This window comes from Serinus canaria, chromosome Z, assembly GCF_022539315.1.
Source record: "Serinus canaria isolate serCan28SL12 chromosome Z, serCan2020, whole genome shotgun sequence".
Lineage (NCBI taxonomy): Eukaryota > Metazoa > Chordata > Aves > Passeriformes > Fringillidae > Serinus > Serinus canaria.
Genome location: NC_066343.1, coordinates 67,671,273 through 67,689,950, shown reverse-complemented (window position 1 = coordinate 67,689,950; position 18,678 = coordinate 67,671,273). Strand labels below are relative to the sequence as shown.

Sequence of the window (18,678 nt, the reverse complement as noted above, 5' to 3'; positions counted from 1 at the left end):
TGAAAATATTTTCCTATCTTGATGTACACTCTGAGAAAGAAAACTTCCAGCTAAACCTGGAAAAGCAGTTGCAGGAATATGTGTAAGGGGGTCTGACATGGAATGTCCTATGCATTCTCTTACTTGAGAGTAGCAGGGGGAAGAGGTGCTGCTTCTGTGTATGATGCTGATGAGGTCTTCCCTGGAATGTTGTATCTAGCTATTAATAGTTCAGTCTTCAAAATGGGTGTTAAAATTGAAAAAGGTTCAGAGATGAACCACATTATGACTTATGTTTGAAAACTCTGCCTTACAGTTAAATTCTTAAACAATTCAACTTGGCTTAAGGAGAAGATTAAGTAGTGATTTGATTACTGTCCATTAATTACTTGAAGGGAAAGGAAGGAGATATCTTATAGAAAAGAACTCTTTCATCTTACTTTTTCATCTAGGACAGAATCTAGCAACTGGAAGTAGAATTCAGAGATCTCAGAAAGCTGGAAATGAATTTTTAATGGTGGAAGTGATTAAGCATAGGAACAAATAAAGGATTTATTCATCACAACTATCTTCTTTAGTCTTGGAATTTAAAAATCTGCATTGAACACATTCCATCATTAATTCTAGCAATATGTAAGTTACTTTGTAAGCTCCTGAAGTTAGATAGCTTGTCATTATTCCTAGGGCAGAATGATACAAAGAAAATGTAAAAGGCCCCATTTAAAGACTTTTTCTCCAAAGACTTTTCTGTCTTTTGTCCTGGAGATGAGTGTGGATAATTTTTCAGCAGAATGCATTAGTAAAAACCTGAAGGAAATCTATCTAACTTAATGTTTTCATTAGCTGAAACTTGTAAGATGTTCAGACTCTTCTTAGCTTACCTTTGGTATCTTGCTGCAAAGCAAAACCACATTTTTTGCAATGTAAAATCTTCCTCTGTTTGTCCGTGCTTAGTCCGTGCTTAGGGAACTCACTCGTACTTTTTCAATTCTTCTCTTCATGCTTGGTAACACTTATGAGGCTGCCAAACTGTAGAATATAAGCAGAAATGTCTGCATGCTAACCTCCACTGATTCATACGATAAGCCACTTCAGGATAAGATTCTATCAGGAATACTTTGAAAATTCTGGCCATTGAAATATAAGGGCAGATTAAATTTGCATTTTTTGGAAACTTTTAACATCAAAACAATGTGGAAAAGAACTAATTTTGTGTGTGTGTGGTTTTTTAAAAAATTATTTTACATTGTGTGTTCTCATGGGTATCACTTTGCTGTAGTGTATGTGAGAGATGATAAAACTGAATATTTTTTAGGGTAAAACGAAGTCAGCTAGGGAAGGGAGAAAAAAAGGTATTCAGAGATGCTTAACTGTATCAGTGAGGGATCAAACTGGTGAATCATGTAAGTAGACTTGGGTTGTTTGATCCTTACACTTCTGTTTTTCTGGCTATGAGACAAGCAGAACACAACTTTGCTGTGTGAAGAGCTTGAAGCTTACTCTTTTGTATGACTGTACAATCTACACATCCTTAATTTTTCAACATCATGCTGGATTTACATAATTGATGAAATTTAGAAGTGGCTGCTCTTGCAAAAAGGCTCACCTGCAATAAAAGAAAGGCAGCAGGTATTGCACCAAGAGCTATTGTTAAGTCTTTCAGTCCTGAGTTATTCTCATCAGATTCCTCCAGGTATGAGAGAGCTGCCTGGGATTCACTGGCATTCTCCAGCTTCTCCCATCAAATGATGTGTGATGAAGTGGTTTCCACTGCTGTATGAGATCTTTATAGAGGGACAGTTGTATTGGCTCTTATATTGTTTGGTGAGTCCTCCAAAGAGGAGCCGGCACGGTAGATTCTCAAGATGCTGATACTGGTCCCCATCTTGGCTACCACTGAATAGGAGAGGAATTTTATGGAGCAGAACTTTCTAGATGCTATGCAGTCCCAGGCTTCTTCCTGTGCTGCAGAGATGATGATTGTCAAACAGCAGCCTGACTGGTGAAAATGGAAGATAATGGAGAGATAAATTCCCCTTCAACTCCCACAACAGATCCATGTATTGGCCAGAGCCAGATCTGGCTTAGGTAGTGGTTGACTTCTCACAGCTGCGGGTCTACAAAGTTGGCTGTCCCTAGAGAAAGGTGGAAGTTTCTTATGTGGATAAACACCTGGTGGAGGGGAATAACAAAAACTGAGATGGACTCTTCTCAGTGGTATCAAATGAAATGCCAAAATCAATTGATGTGAATCGGGATAGATAAAAGTATGTAAGATGTATCTTAGTATCCTAGTTTTATCTTAAAATGTAAGATAAAACTTATTTACTGTGGGGTTATTGGGCAGTATTTCCACATATAAAAATGTGACAACACAGTCCTGGACTTCGTGCTCTGACTGACACTGCTCTAAGAAGGCAGAATTGGACTAGATGTTCTGGAGAGAAACCCTCAAATCTCAGGTATGCTGTGGTTTTGTGATTTTTTTTTCTTTCTTTTTCATCATTTATCCATTGTATATAGGTGTAAGCCAAAATTTGCCCCATGTTTTGCATAGGTACTTGGTGCTTTATACGAAACTTTTGACCAGTTCCATTCCTTAGTACAGCTTGTTGTTCTTTGGAAATTTCACTCTGAAGGACCCTCTGTCCTTTTGCCTCAACTATCTTTTTCCCCTGACCTTGCTACTTGGTCAAACGATTGAAAGCTATTGCTTTGTTGCAGTATACAGTGGAAACTGATGTTATTTAGGCAATTTGGGGGTGAGGAAGGCCAAGGTGAAGCTGCAAATGAACGTGGCAAGGGACACAAAAAAGCTTCTATAGATACATTAACCAGAAAAGGAAGGTCAAATGAGGTGCAACACCCCCAATTAAAAAAAAATTATGGAAAACTGATAACAACAAATGAGGAAAAGGCTGAGGTACTCAACAACTTTTTTTCCTCAGTCTTCAATGGTAACGTCTGTTTGTACACCTCTCAAGGACAAACATCAGGATGGGGACTGGGGGAGCAAAGTCCCTCCCACTGTAAGAGAAGGTCAGATTCCCCACCTGAGGAATCTTAATGTACATAAGTCTTGGGACCCAATGAAATCTTGTGGTTGTCAAGCCACTCTCCATGATATGTCATGAGAAGTCATGGTAGTCAGATGAAGTCCCAGTGACTGGAAAAGGGAAGCCATTGTATTTCTGAAGAGATGGTAGAAAGAAGGACTCCAGGAACTACTGGCCTGTCAGCCTCCCCTCTGTGCCTGGGAAGATCATGGGATCTGGTTTCCTCCTAGAAACTCTGCTAAGGCACATGGAGGACAGGGAGGTGAATTAAGGCAACCAGCATGGCTTCACCAAGGGTAAGTCCTGCCTGACACACCAGAGGTCTTCTGTGATGCAGTGATGACAGGAGTGGACAAGGAAAGGGTTACAGATGTAATTTACCTGGACTTTTGTAAAGCCTTTGAAAGGTCCCCCACAACTTTCTTCTGTCTAATTGGAGGGAGCTGGATTTGATGGATGGACTGTTGGGTGGTGAGGCATTGGTTGGATAACACATCCTGAGAGTTGGTTGGACGGGTGGAGTCCTTCACAGATCCATACTGGGACCAGTGTTCTTTAATATCTTCATTAATGGCATAGAAGAGGGATCAAGTGCACTCTCAGCAAGTTTGATGACAGCACCAAGCTGAGGGGTGCTTTGATACACCTGAAGGATGGGATGCCATGGAGACAAGCTTGAGGAGTGGGTCCATGAGAACATCATAAAGTTCAAGGCCAAGTGCTGGTGCTGCACCTGGGCTGGGACATCCCCTGGTACCAGCACAGGCTGGGCATGAACAGCCCCAGAGCAGCCCTGCCCAGAAGGACTTGGGGTGCTGTGGGTGAGAGGCTGCACATGCCCTGCCATGGCACTCACCGCCCAGAGAGCCAGACGTGTCCTGGGCTGCATCCAGAGCCCTGTGGGCAGCAGGGCAGGGAGGGGATTCTGCCCCTCTGCTCTGCTCTGCTGAGACCCACCTGCACTGCATCCTTGAGCACTGCATCCTGCTCTGGGCTCCCAGCATGGAGTCAGCCCAGAGGAGGCCATCAAGTTGATCAGAAGGATGGAGGATCTCTTCTATGAAAAAAGGTTGAGATAATTTGGATTGTTCATCCTCGAAAGGAGAGGGCTTCAGAGTTTTTTGTGGCCTTCCAGTATCTGAAGGGAGCCTACAAGGTCTATTTACAAGAACATGTAATGACAGGACAAGGGTGGAAGACTTTAAACTGAAAGAGCGTAGGTGTAGATTAAATATGGGAAGAGATTCTTTACTGTGAAGGTGCTGAGGCACTGGCATAGGTTGCCCAGAGAGTCTGTGGATGCCCTGTCTTTGGAAGTGTTCTAGGCCAAGTTGGATGTGGCTTGGAGCAAGCTGGTCTAGTGGAAGGTGCTCCTGCCCGTGTTAGGGGAGTTGGAACAAGATGATCTTTAAGGTCCCTTCCAACTCAGGCCATTTTATGATTCTGTGATTCTGTTTGAGACTAACAAATGTTTAGGTACTTCTATTTTCTTTTTTTTTTTTTTTGTTTTTTCTTCTTCTTCTTCTTTTTTTTTTTTTACTAATTTTTTTTCCTGAAATCTACTTTTAGTAGCTCTTAAAATCCATTTATGCTAACCCCAATTATACACTTAGCATACCTGCTTACGACACATAATATTTCATGTACTAAAAATAAAGGCAAGCAAAACCCCCCACAATTTCTGTCAAAGAAGTGAATATCTGGTTTGTATCCCAGACTTATACAAAGAGGAATGCTGAAAAATATTGTCCAAATTTAGTGTTCAGTAGCTGGCTGCACTGAAAAATGGGAAGAGATCCATTAGGGACTTGGGAGATGCTTAACTACAAATTAGTAGGGGCCTAGGCAGTCCTCTAGAAGAAATATCACTAGTTTTATGTCCTGTTTTATACTTTTCCCTAAACACTTGTTGTTAACCACTGCTGCAAATGGATTAGGGGCAGGTGTTGGATTTATAATGACTACTCTTAATTTTCATGGTGCGTGCTAGTGCAAAACTGCATGCCCATATGTATGACTCTGCTTCCTCTATCAAATCTGGGTCTTCTGCCAAATGTCTTCAGAAATGTTCTCAGAGCTGCTGTATCATTTCTCATTGTCTCCTCTATGGCCTGAGATGTACATGGCCATCTCATCAGGCATCATCTGTCTGCTTCCAAGAGACTACAGCACTGCCATAAAACACTAACTTTCTTGTCTCTTAATTATGGAATACATAAGCATCTCCTGCAGTGTGTGCATCCCCCTCAGAGCTGTTCTGGTCAGGAATACTAAATTGCTGGCAGCCTAGCTTGTTTGCAGGCTGGTGTGATTATCCAGAGGCAGCACATTGGTTGATATCCATTTGTGGCATGATCCTGGGGATTTCTAATCGTTGCGTGCCACCTGGAAGCCCCTCATTTGGCCGCTTGATGGCACTCTTAAATATTTAATTGGTTGCAAATGTTCTCAAATGCGCCAGTTTCATGGAACAGGAATAGAGAAAACAGAGCCTCAGGTATTCAAGAGTGAAATACCATAAAAAATTGTAGCTTATATCAATGAAAACAAGAAAGGCAGGAGCAAAAGTTAAGGTCATTGTGGCAAATGCTGCCCGGTGTGTGATGAGAGGATTAGCACCGTCCAGCTTCCCAGCTCCAGAGTGCTCTGCAGAGACAAAAGCTGCCTCAGCCTTTCCTCATGTGCTCCCTCCTTTTGATCATCTTGGTGGCCTTCTCTGGACTTGCTCCAACAGGCTGAAGTCTGGTGTGCTGAAGACACCAGAGCTACCAGGCAGGGTCTCATAGCAGCAGAGCAGAGGGCCAGAATCCCCTCCCTCAACCCGATGTTAGCTTTCATAACACACAGGCAGCTGCACCATTATTATTTACATTGTAAAATCATGTCCTTATGAGCATTTATTTAGAAAAAATATACAAGCAAGAACTATAGTGTGTGCAAGACCCATGATGAAAAAGCCTGTCTGGTCAGAATGAGAAAATTCCAGTTTTAAATAGAGCATGGCAAACTCAGCCAAGTCGCAAATTCCTTCTTTTTGCACTGCTCACCTGCTCACCTCACTCTCAGGGGAGCTCAGATGAAAGCCAAATTGTTCTGCTTTTTTTGGGAATCTGCTACATCTTTTCATCTCCTTCTCCCCTGTTTTTGTTTGCTTTGAGCCTGTGCTTTCACAGGTCCTGACAAACAGTGCACACTCCCAGTGGTTCCTAAGTACTCATTTTTGTTGGCCTGGTTGACTGTGGTTTCTTTTGTATTACTCTGCCAGATTGTATTTTAGAGTAAGAAGGGCTATCTCTATCTATCCATCTCTGCTTCTGAGGTGTGTCTTGCCTCTGACATGTGCAGAGCTCACAGCACATATTAGGACTGCAGCAAGGCCTCGGGACATGTATAAATTACAACTTGCTTCGTCATCTATCAATTTTGTCTTCTCTAAAATATCCAGAAGACTTTGAAATTCTGGTTCTGTACCTCTCTTATCCAAACTGTGAGTTCCTAAGAGCCCCAGCTAAAAATGTTAACTGGATCAGGAGTAACAGGGATTAGTCAAGCAGCTGGTGAAAGGTGTCAAGCAGAATGTTAAATTTGACATTCAAGCATCTAAACCAGCATAAACCAAAATGACCTATCACTTGCCTCCTCTGCACTGGTGGACTTGATCAGCATTTGCAGATCTTGCAGTTGCAACACTGCTAATTGGAGGGTACATATTTCCCTGTGGTAGAAAATGCCTGTGCTCACAGAGCTCAGGCCAATGCAGGTGGTCTCAACAGGAGTGTTCAACTTCCACTGATGAATGTCAGAAAATAAATGCTGGTGGAATTATCATCTGAGGCAGTGTCTCAGAGGGGGTGCTGTAGTGGCCCTGGATCTAGGCATTGTTTTCATTGGTCCTGTGGGTGGGAATATAAACTCACAGCAGATGAAATGTGTGACTGATGAAAAAGCAGGTGAAGTTGTAAATCATGCTGGGAACAGAGCTGCCATACAAAGTGATTAATGTTGTGGTAAACCAGAATTATTCAAAGCAAATGCATTTTAGTGAAGTCAAATATAATATAATACCTCTCTAGACAAAAAGGAATGTTGTATTTTGGAAGGCAGCAACTCAAAAAAAAAAAAAAAAAAAAAGAGGAAAACCCCACTTTTGTGTACAAGCGAGAAATTTGAGTCCCCAGTTTGGTAGCTTGGCAAGAAGGCTGAACAGGATTCTGGTGTGCAAACCGGGAATCCTGAGTAGCAGAAGAGATATTATTTAAACATTAGTGAGACTAATACTGGAATATTATGTCTGATTCCAGGGCCAACATTATTCAAAGCATGCAGAAAAATTGTAGGTAGTTCAGAAGGAGCACTAGGGTGATTCAAGAGTTGGAGAAGCGTGCCCCAAATGTGGAGAGAGAACAACATCCAGTTGAAATTTGGACTCAAAATGAATTATGTCTGGCCCTCACACAAATCCTAACCATGTGATATCCTCCACTTGTCTCTGGAAAATTTCTTAATATTCTACTCTTCTCCATGTTCTCTTCTGCTGAGAAGTGGCTTTCTCTTTGCAGCTGTGGAGGCAGTGCCCTTCACTGGATGTTGCAAAGGTAATGTTGGTTCCTGGCTTTTTGCTAAGCAGCACTGTGCAGTACTGGTGAAAATAAATGGGATTTTTTGAGTTCAGGCTGTGATGTTTATCACAAGTATGCTAAAATGTGACTAATGTTCAGTTTTAAAGTAACTTAATGAAGAGAAGCACCAGATATTAAAGAAGTCCTTTATCCAGTCAAGGTAGGCATAATAAGAATTAGCAGTGGCAAGCCAGGTAAGTCAAGTAAGGGATTAGATACAGCTTTTTAATCACTCAGAGTGATTAAATGTTGAAGCAAACTGCAAAAGGAAACAGTGGCTTCTCTGTTCTTTGAGATCTTCATATGAAGTATGCATATACTTGCCAAAACCAAGTTATCAGGCTCAAAACAGGATATGCCAGTAACATTTTTGGATCTGTGAAAAAGAGGAGGCCAGGCTTTCTGGCCTTGAGTTACAAAGTAATGAGTTCTCAAAACATTTTCTTTTCTGGGAAGGGACTGTTTTGAAAGTCCAATATTCATATTTTCATTGCCCACAATATGGTTCACAGCCTGATCCACAGTGATGTGGAATATATCAACACAGCATTGTGTTGTACACAAGTATGGTGTTCCCGAGTGCTCTGAGCATTTAAAGGAATGGGAACAGATTGAGCACCAATGATCCTAGTTTAAATTTCTCAGGGATCCTGGGATGAGGTCTGTTTGAGCAGAGCCCTCTGAAGTCCTAGCTCTGATCCTTGTTCTAGCTCGCTGTAGTGTCTTTGGCAGTCCCCTCTGCTGCCCTTCCTCATTCTGTAAAAAGGAATGCTGCATATACAAGCTTAAAGCACTCTCAAGTGCTATAAAACTTTGAGATGTTATTGTTATTCCTGAAGAGCTTTGAAAACACATTCAGCCCATGCCCAAACTCTCTGAGCTCTTGGAAAGATTTTTTCTTTCCTGATTTTTTTCAGAACTACTGGCATGGAGTTAAGCCCGAAGTGCCAGCTGTTTCCTTTCTTACAGCACACCAATTCTGCGACTGCAGCAAAGTGTGGAATTGGCACAGCTTTTTAAAATGAGCCAGGAGAGAGTCTTGCTAGAGCAGTGCAAGGTCATTCAACTTGTTTCACAGCGGGTTAGATTAGCCTGTGCTCAGTGCTCTGCTGTGCAGGATTTGCTCACTGATAAAAAATAAATTGTATCGAAAATTCACTAATTTGTGGCATGCTCAGTCATCATGTCTATGCCATGCAGATGGAAGCACAGCAATATTCTTAGATTGTGCTTAGGCTTTTGAAGATTTCCAATTTCCTAGAGAAAATTTGCTGGTCTCTTTTTTTGTCCTCTACACTTTAAATATTGGAAAGTCAAATAAATAGCTAAGATATATCTTTGACTACCAGCAATTTTGTGAAACTGATCTCTCCTTCAAAGAGGAGATTGCCTCACCATATGTAGAACACAGCCAGCCCCTTTCCTTGGCTTCATAGTAAACCAGTCCTAAAGGACAGAGCCCCAGCTAGCCAGCTCAAAGCATGAGTGTATCTGGGAGAGCAGAAGTGCTTGTGTAGCTGTGATGCTCAGAAACAATCATCTGTTCACAAGCGAACTTCATTTTGCCTTTTTTTTTTTTTTCTTTTCCAGATGGGCTCTTACAGATTTTAGGTACTAGTAGGTCTTTTTGGCATGATGATACCTTGGTCCAAGGCATGTCAGTGATACAGCTTGCAGACTTGATTTTTAGAAAGCCATCACAGGATCTAAGACATAAGGCTACAGTTTTTCAGGTTTTAAATCCTCTAAAGAGAAAGTAATTTGACAGTTTATCACACAAGAAACTGTAGCACTGTCTCCTTCTGTAGTAAAAAAACCAACTTTAACTCATGCCCGTGGAGGGTCCCCACACTGATATTTATTATGTGGCTGCAGGATTTACCTGAAGCATTGTGCTTTCTACTTTGAGGATGATGTTGCTTTGAGCATAGTTGTTCAGCCCCAAGCATTTTTGAGGAAATGGAAGAAAACCATGTATGTCTCATGGCTTTGTTCATGAATAAAGAAAGAAAGATACAAATCTTTTTTTTCTTAAACTGTCCAGCAAACAAAAGACTTTGATCTGATACTGGACATACGCCAATTCTTTTAAATTCAGTTAAGGAATAATATAAACTAAAAATCTGTTAAACCAGGTACTTAGTAAGCATCCGAATAAAAGATTCAGATGCTTTTCAGATTATTACTTTGCATAAACTATTTGGTGATATCACAGTGATATTCTAGGTACTTTTCTATCTCTACAGTATTTTTCTGAAAAGGATTTGGGGTGAATCTGTTCAGCTTTAAAGGTATATTCAGAGGAGTATTTTGGACAGTGGTCATAGTTGGTTTGGAACCTATTTCTGTTTGCATGTGATGTTTACAGGCTCAGTTTTCTATGTTGAGACCAGTAATCATGCTATCTGCATATTTTCTTATCACAACTTATCTTCCTACATACATTTGTTACATGTCGGGGTCTAAAGTTTAGCCTCTGCTCAGGTGAGGACTGAAGGCTCCTCATGGCAGCAAGTCTGTTCATTCTCTTCTTCTTGCTCTGCTCCCTTGTGTTTTCCTGTAAAGAACAAGTCCTACTAGCACTAATTATCAGAAAAACTGTCCAATATCTCTAATATCTCCAGCTCTTTTATCTCAAGAGAAAAAAAAAAAAAACAACCAACCAGTTTGCCCTTAGTGGATCTGCATGGGGCAGGTATTCTGTATTCTTCCAGTCCATGAAGTACAGAGCAGCTGTATCAGGTCTGAGACTGCTTCCTTCATTTCCAACAGTGGTTCACCATTGCCAGATCTTGGTCTGTGCCTTTTGCACCTTTTGGCTGTGCTCTGTGATCTTCTAGCATTTATTCACCCTGTATCCTGAGAGTGTTTGCCCAGTGTTTTGGGGCAAAGTGCAGTACTCTGCTTGTTTCTACTGAAAACCAAAAACCTTTTCCTTGAAAATGCTGCTCTTCAAAGCTATAGCACAGATGTGTTGCTGTGGGTATGTGCTGTGCTTGCCATTCTGGAACACTGAATATCACTAATGAAATAAGCCCTTTTAAAATCTAATCATTAAAGAATATGTTGGTATGTCACAGGTTAGTACTCTGAATGAGAATTCACCGTACATTAAAATGAATTGATATGCCTGTGCTCAGCAGGTTACTGTTTTGCTGAGGTTTATGTGTCAGGCTTCAGTGTTAATTGTGGGTTATTCTCATCACATTACCTTTCATCAAGAATAGGCTGTACTTTAGCAATCATATTATTCAGCCTTATGTGTGGTATTCACACATCTGTGATTTAACCCACATTCCTGGTATTTGATAACAGAAGGGAGACAATATGAGTAGGATTCAGCTCTTAGATTAAGGTGGGTTTAACATTCTGTAGCAGCCACTGCAGTCAGTGGAGCCTAGAGACTAAAGCAGCACCACAGAAGACTGCCCTTCAAGGTGCTGCTGTACTGATGGTAGCAGAGATGGTAGACTCTGAGTGCACAGCCAGCATACTACATTCGGGTGTCACAAGCTGCAAACTGGACCCTGCATTTCACTCTGCCAAAGCTTCTTCCCAAGGCTTTACTTTCCTCCTGCCAGACTAACCCTCAGGTGGAATTGCTGAAGTTGCTGAGCCATTTCACCTAATGAAGGCCTGCTCTATCACCTCTAACTGAGGAATGTGGGTGGACTCTGTTCCTGTCAGGTCACTGGGAAGAGAACCACCTCCAAAACCCCACTTAGATCTCCGGCTGAATCACCCCCGGTAGAGGTGTCTCCTCTGCTGTCTGTGCAAGTAACATGGGGGCAGCTCTCTGAGGCTCCTCAGCACAGTGCTAACAGATAGAAAATTAATGTACCCTACAGACCTTTTGGGAATATGCCTGGCTGGTCAGCCCACTCCAAGAGAAGTAAGAGCATGAAATAGGTTAAATTCAAAGCCTATCCAATCAATTTGACTTCATTCTGCTCTGAGTCACTCCTGGTGGTCATTTCCACAGCCTTCCCAAGTGTTTTTGCTTCTGAGGAGAGCACAGATTCCTCCTTATCATGCATGGACCTCAACTAAGTATCAGTTCAATGACATTATTTGGCTAAGAACAAAGACAATTCTGTGAATTAAAAGAACTGGAAAATCTCAGATGGAGAAAGTAAATTCACTTCCTTTTCAGCAAAAATTCTAAGAATAAGGTTCCCTTCATTAAAAAAAAAAAAAGAAAAAAAAAGTTAGAAATATTATTTGGGGTCAGATATGTTTCATGCCAGTTTTGGAATCTTGCCTTTCTGCAAAATAAAGAAGCCATTTTCTTCTTCTATCCCCAGTACAGAGAGACCTGTGAAAATATTCTATTTTGATATCTATTACAAAGCAGCAGCAGTAGTTTTGTTAATGTGTGTTTCTTTACTGGTTCTTTGAATGCTTTTATGTGGCCTGTTAAACACAGAGTACACGATGTCTGTACCTACATGCGGACTTGGAATCAGTTAGCTACAAACTCTCTAAAGTTAATGTTATCAATGGAGTACACATTTACCAAGACCTGATCCTACAGGTTGGACAAAATGTTAAGAAAGGTAGGAAGCAGTTTTAAAAGGAGAGGACTGTTCTGGAAACAGAATATGTAGTGAGTACTTGAAGCACAGAAAGCAGTAAATTTATTTCCCATATACTGTGTGTCTGAAGGCATTGGCAGTAATAAAAAGCATTGGATGGCTAGAAAGCTCTCAGAGGCAGCATTGTTTTCATAGATTAACAAAGTTCCTTCTTTGTTTCTGGAGAGCTTATCTACATCAACAGCTTTTCTTTCCCTTTCAGAGAATTTGGAAATTGTTTTTTTACATGATCGAAATACCCTAAGAATTGCAGAGACAGTCAGGGCATGATAACAAAAAAACACAAAAGAAAGATGATCCTACTGAGAACAGGGAGAGCTAATTTCAGGCAGCACAAAGAAAAGGTGAAAGTAAATAGAAAAAAGATTGGAAAGTCTAGGCAAAAAAAGAGCTTCTGTGCCAAGCAGCAAGATGTTGGACACAAATAGAAAATAAAGCCATAGTGACTTTTACATTCATGAGTAATGGCAATTGATAAAATGCTTTACACAAACATTAATGAAATGTTTTTCTTTGAAAAAGTAGTGGAGACTGAAATATCGAATATTGCCAATACAGAAATAGAAATTATGCTATCCTTGGTTCAGCCTTTATGTCTGCAGTGTAGTGAAGTCCTAGCCCACAGAAAGAAGAGTAATCCTAGCCCAAGGAAAGAAGTGTCCACAAAATGCATCCTTTCCTCCATACTTTTCCTCCAAGATTTCACACCTCTTTCTCCTAGGAAAAAAGCACACTAAAATTGTAGTTCTTCTGTATATGTACATTGTGCCTACGTCCTGGGGGTGGCAGATCAGTGGTGGAAAGGATGTTCAGATGTGGGGCATACCAAAATGACCATTTGGTCCTGTGACTGCAAACTTTGCATTTGAGTAGGTTTCAGGCACAGGTGAGAGCTGTCTGTTTCTACATTTCAGTAGCTGAGGCTCCAGGAAACTGATCTGGCATCTCCTTGTTTAGATGACTTCATGAAGCAGGGCCACGGCATGCTCCTGCTCTACACACTGAAGAACCCCTCCTTCCCAGAGTATTCCTTCAGCAGTGAGAGTGGTGTCATGTGCCTGGACTTCCACAGTGACCACCCCCACCTCCTGGCAGTGGGCTTCTACGACGGCAACGTGGCCATCTACAACCTGAAGAAGGCAAGCCCCCAGCCCAGCTACAAGAGTGGTGCTAAGTCAGGAAAGCACACAGAGCCAGTGTGGCAGGTAAGGGGGCTTTTCCTTTCCTGCAACTGGGCTTTGAATTGCATGGAGCTTGGGCACAGCAGGAAAAGCCCTGCATGGGGAAAGGTTCTGCTTTAGTACATGTGATTGATAAAGTTGTATTTCAAGCTTGTATTTCAATATTCAAGTCGTATTTCAGTTTTTAAATATGCACAAAGGCAAAACAACTGCATGAATCCTTGGTCCTCAGCAGACACTGAGGGTGTGAGCAAAAATTTGCTGTAAACAATTATTTCTCCTTAGTTTTCATTATTATAATTGACTTTTTTTTTGGAGAAGGACTAGTATCTTCTGTATGTACCAGCAAGCAATGCTATTTGTGTTCCAAACAGAACATCGAAGGATAAGCAGTGCATAAAAACAAGTAAAACAAGTATATCAGCCTAAAAGAGAGCTCTGTTGAGTGCAGTAATTTCAGGGGCAGCTGCCTGTGGAACTGGCTGCCACCAGGATTCAAGACACACTACCTTGTAGCTGATTTTTAGTTGGCCGTGAAGTACTCTAGTGAATTCAGAACTGTGTTGTGCAGGTAATGTTCTTAAACTACTGACACTCTGGCATCTGTCACAAAGAGCCACCAGATGGGTGGTACTGTGAAGGGTCAGGGTAAATATGTTGCTACATCCAGCTAACTAGCTGTGTCTGCAAGGTACTCTGAGCTCAGGCTGAAGCACTGGTACATGTGCTTTTGATCTTGTTCTTAGCAGTAGAAGTGTGGCAGCACAAATTTCAACATGGTCTGTTTGAGACAGGGGAATGAGTTTGGTTGGCTAGCCTGGGCTAAGGATGTTGCTGTGGTGACTATGGCTGTCCCCTGGCTTAGGCTGGCTGTCCTACAGTCAGTCTCACACCAGTGTTCCTTGAACTTTGGCACATGCCTCACATGGTTTGTCCCCCAGACATGGCTCCATCTTCCAGTAAATTCCAGGAGATGAAGGGAACCTGATGGGACTACAGATGAATGTGGAATATGCCAACAGCAAGACCTCTGCTTGGTAGAAACAGGGATTTTGTGCAAATGTAACATTTCAGAGAAGACATGAATTTTATATTTCCTCCTGTCTGCCCAAAGCTTTTCCTCTAGCAGATATTTATAGCTCTTCCATAAGAGGTTAACAGACTAGCCTGGGCACACACATACACACACACCCACGCACACACACACCCCCCCACATACACCCATGAAGAAAACTTCTGAGATTTTCCCATTGCCATTTAGGCTTCTAGTAAAAAAGCCTGGCAAAATAGTAAGTCCTCTGTGAAGTTTTTCATGGTCTTGCTGCAGCATACTATGGGAAGTCACAGCTGTTACATTAGAGCCACAAAAATCCCAGATCCTTTGTGCCCCTGATGGTGTTGGAAATGGGGTGTTATTAGAAGCCTGTTCCCTGCAGACCAGGAGCAGGTACATACAGCATTCTGTGTGGGGTTTGTAGGGGTAATTTTACATGTACCAGTTGGCAACAATGTGGCTCAGATGTGAAAAAAATCATTAGCCACTCTAGGAAGATAGCTCTGAAAAGAAAAGAAACTACTCCATGGATATGGATAGATGTGTAAAGAAGTACCTGCTGCTTTATTTCCACAGGTTGAGTGCTGAGAATCATGATCATTAGTTATCTTCTGCAATAAGAAAATTTTTCTGAGCAGCCTGTTCTAGTGGAAGGTGTCCCTGTCCATGGCAAAGAGGTTGGAACAGAATGTTCCAACATTCCAACCCAAACCATTCTGTGATTCTGTGATTAAAGTACCAATATTTTTACTAAACTTTAGAATTTTTAACTTCTACAAAGCTAGCAAGCAAAGTTAGTAGTTACGTGATTGTGCAGCAATCCAAAGAGCTTCTACCTCTGTTGGAAATATCTGAAGTGTAAGCATTTGTCAATATCAGCCAAAAGGTTTAGAAAAGATTTGCACTCCATTCAGTGTGATGAAGAGCAGCATGGACTATCTGTTAGGTTGAGACATTGGATTGTTATTCCTCATTCGGCATTAAATGATTCTAGAAAGTGATGACTTTTTTCTCGAATTTAGCTCAAAGATTCCCTGTTCTCCCCCACCACCACCCCACTAGTCTGAGGCCCAGTCCTTGTCTAGATACTAGACCTCAAAAAAATCCCCCTTTTTTGTAGGAAAAGTGAACAAAGTAGAAAAGTAACAATGTTATCCTGAGCAATTAGGAGCCTTTGTTCTCTGGACTGCCTGGCTTTTTTCTTTTGAAACAATGCAGCCCTTTCACAATGGAAACAAAATGGGAAGTGGGTAAAGCAGACTGACAGCTCTTTTCTTGTGCTGTTTCATTTTCAGTGACTTAGTAATATCTCAGTACGTTTGCATAAAACAAAGCTGATGTAATGTTCCCATTGTGAAAGGCAAAATAAAATAATATTAATTTTCTACTTCTGTTACCTCAGAATGAGTTTGTATACCTTATACCACTCCCTATTTTTTTAAAGAGCATAGCAAGGGTTTCTTATGGGTTTGGCAATTATCTCCCATGTATTAAGTACTACTGCATTTTAAATAATGGAAAATTCTAGCCTGTTTTAAAGTGCACATTTCTAATTGCTTATTACTAATTGGTGAGGATCCAAATCCTCAGAGAGGAATAAACAGAGAGGAATAAATATGTACATAGACATATGAATGGATATGCATGCAATGCAATGTAGCTACTACCATCAAAACTCAAGTATCACAGGATCATAGAACTAGAAATTATCTCCCACATAGTGAATTCAGGCCTCTACCTTTGAATGTAAACACCAGCTTAAAAGGAATCACCTCCTGAAAAACTGTCAAACCTGTTATGTTCTGCAGGGAAAAAAAACCTGTGTGGCATTAACCTAAACCCCTCTTTAATGAAAATAATTCTCAGTAAGTCAGCAAAATCCTCACACTCCCATCACCTCTGAGTAGGTGTACAAAGCAAGTCCCTGAACAGTGTATGTTTTTGAGCCAATGGCTCAGTCCAGGGCTTGGCTCTGGAGGTAATGAGGTTGACCAGTGTGGATCTACTGGGCTAGACATTGACAGGCACAGCAGCCATGTTCTCTGGGAAGAAGGGACACCTTGCTGGGAAGGGGCTCTCAGCATAGATCCTCCCCTTTTTCTAGCTTATTTTTTTTCTTTCTCCTTTCTTTTAAAAAGTTTATGTTAGGGTTTATTTACATGTGAGAAGAGTGATTTTTCTCTTACCTTTTTTCACTGGGATATACTAAATATTTTATGTTTGAACTATTTGGAAGCTTGAGTAGTTAAGAATCAGGAATTGATAACTGAAACTATGTGTCACGGTTTCTTTCTGTTGTTCAATCTCCTTTCTAAAACACATCTTATTTGACAGATTTGTTTTCACTGTGAGCTTGTATTTTATTTTCACAACAAGCCAAAAGGATGTTATTTCTGCTGAGACTAGTGCAGAGCCAATCCTGCTGCAGAGGGTTGAAAATAATTTTTTATTTTACTTGCTCACCATCAGAGTTACTGACGAAATTCCCACTGCAGAGTGACCCTAGGATCTGCAAATGGAACATTTCTTTTAGTTGTGATTCTAGCAAATCTTGGCTGTCACACGCATGCCAGTGTGGACAGTGGGGTTTGGAATTGCTGTGGAGACCTCACTGGTTAGAAACACAGCTTTGTTCAGTGTTGATTTACTGAAGCTGATCTGGCCTCCCTGAGGAGCTGATAGCATGGAGCTTCAGATGGCCTCCTGAGGGAATTATTATATGCCTTCTATTTGTACATGGGAAGAGAAGGCTGGTCACTGCAGGCTAATTCTTCACCAAATCTCAGTCAGGTTAGATGTGGTCCTCACTGGACAAAGAAGTCAAGGCAAGATGGCAATAACCTGCAAACTGCCAAAGGAAACTAAAAGGAGTGTCAGCTTGCAGAACAGTTTTGCAGCAGAACTTGTGGAAGTCCCATCTGAAGTGTCAGCCTGACAAAACACACCTGAAATTGCTCACTGGAGTTTGTCACATGATTGTGTGATCCCTTCTATTTGTCTATTTTCTGTGCTCCAATCTAAGTTCTTAAATAAATCTACGCTGAACTTTTGCTGTTTGTGAAGCCATCACTGAATTCTTGTTTTGTTGATAGAAGTAAATTAAAGTCTCTTTAAAGTAAGCACAGCCTGCTGTTCTTTACCCCATTCTGTCCTTCCAAACAAAACTCCACAAAAAAAGGTCTTTATGAGAAGCTGACCATATTTTCTGCACTTAAGAGAAAAAAAAAAAAACATTTTGTTCATAATCCACTGTCACACCAGCACATTGTTTCATTCTGATGATGAGCATTCTCCTAAATCTGTCATCTGCAGTCAGAGAAACAGATTTTGCTGCTTGCATTGCCTCTGAGATGTTACTGCTTCACATAATATTTTGTTCCTCTGGCTTCAGGCACACAATTTTTTTAATGCAAAGGAAATACAAGAAAAATATAAGACAGAGGGTTGCTATCAAGGTCAGAATAAAGATCAGCTGTGTCAGAACAGCCTCAACACCCCTCCTGTTGCCTTCACTAAGAAGCACAAAATAGGTGTTTGCTGAGGAGAGTTTGGCAAAAAAAAAAAATCTCATTCAACTCTGTGATGATAGGGGATAACTCTAGAGGAGAAATGGAAATCTGGAGAAGAAAGGAAAGCAACAGAGACCTGAAGCCAAGGAATCTGAACCCAAGAAAGGAGGAAGAATATAGCCTGAAAGCAAAATGGAGCATAAACGTAATTGTGGGGGTCATTTAGCATCAAACCTCTTCAGTAATGCAAGACAATGGTGTTTCTCATATTGGTTCAGTTCAATGTTTGCATGAAGGACCTTTCTCTTCAGCTCCAGCTTCCTACTACATTTTTTGTACCACCAGCCATGCCTTGCATACCTGGCCAAGTGCAAACAGGACAGAAAGTTGAATTAACTTCTGACATTCCAGAAGAAAAAGAGACCTGAGAGGTCACTCATTCTGCACTTGCACAGAAGTAGGAAGCAGTGGAAGAAACCTCCATGGACCAGTGAGCATGCATTTGGGGTCCAGAGATCTCAGTCTGTCCAAGGCTGCCTTGCTGGAAGTCACTATCACTTCTCCTGCAGTCCTTAGCTGCAGTCCTGCTCCCTACTCTGAATTCTGCGTCCACTAACAGGCTATTACTGCAGCAGTTGTCCTGTCTGCTGCATAGCTGACACAGGGCTCCTCACTGCAGCACCAT

General features: G+C 41.3%; 2 protein-coding genes across 2 annotated transcripts in view; one reads left to right on the top strand and one right to left on the bottom strand.

Annotated features, from left to right (window-relative positions):
- UBAP2 (ubiquitin associated protein 2) overlaps window positions 1-4,556 on the bottom strand; it is a 418,367-nt gene extending 413,811 nt beyond the window's left edge. The window contains exon 1 of the mRNA XM_050987429.1: window positions 4,546-4,556. The gene's annotated coding sequence lies outside the window, so the exon portion shown is untranslated. The remainder of the gene's footprint in view (window positions 1-4,545) is intronic.
- Window positions 1-18,678, top strand: part of DNAI1 (dynein axonemal intermediate chain 1) — a 126,662-nt gene that overhangs the window by 49,431 nt on the left and 58,553 nt on the right. The window contains 1 exon segment of the mRNA XM_050987444.1: window positions 13,207-13,454. Coding sequence (XP_050843401.1) covers window positions 13,207-13,454 — 248 coding nt within the window.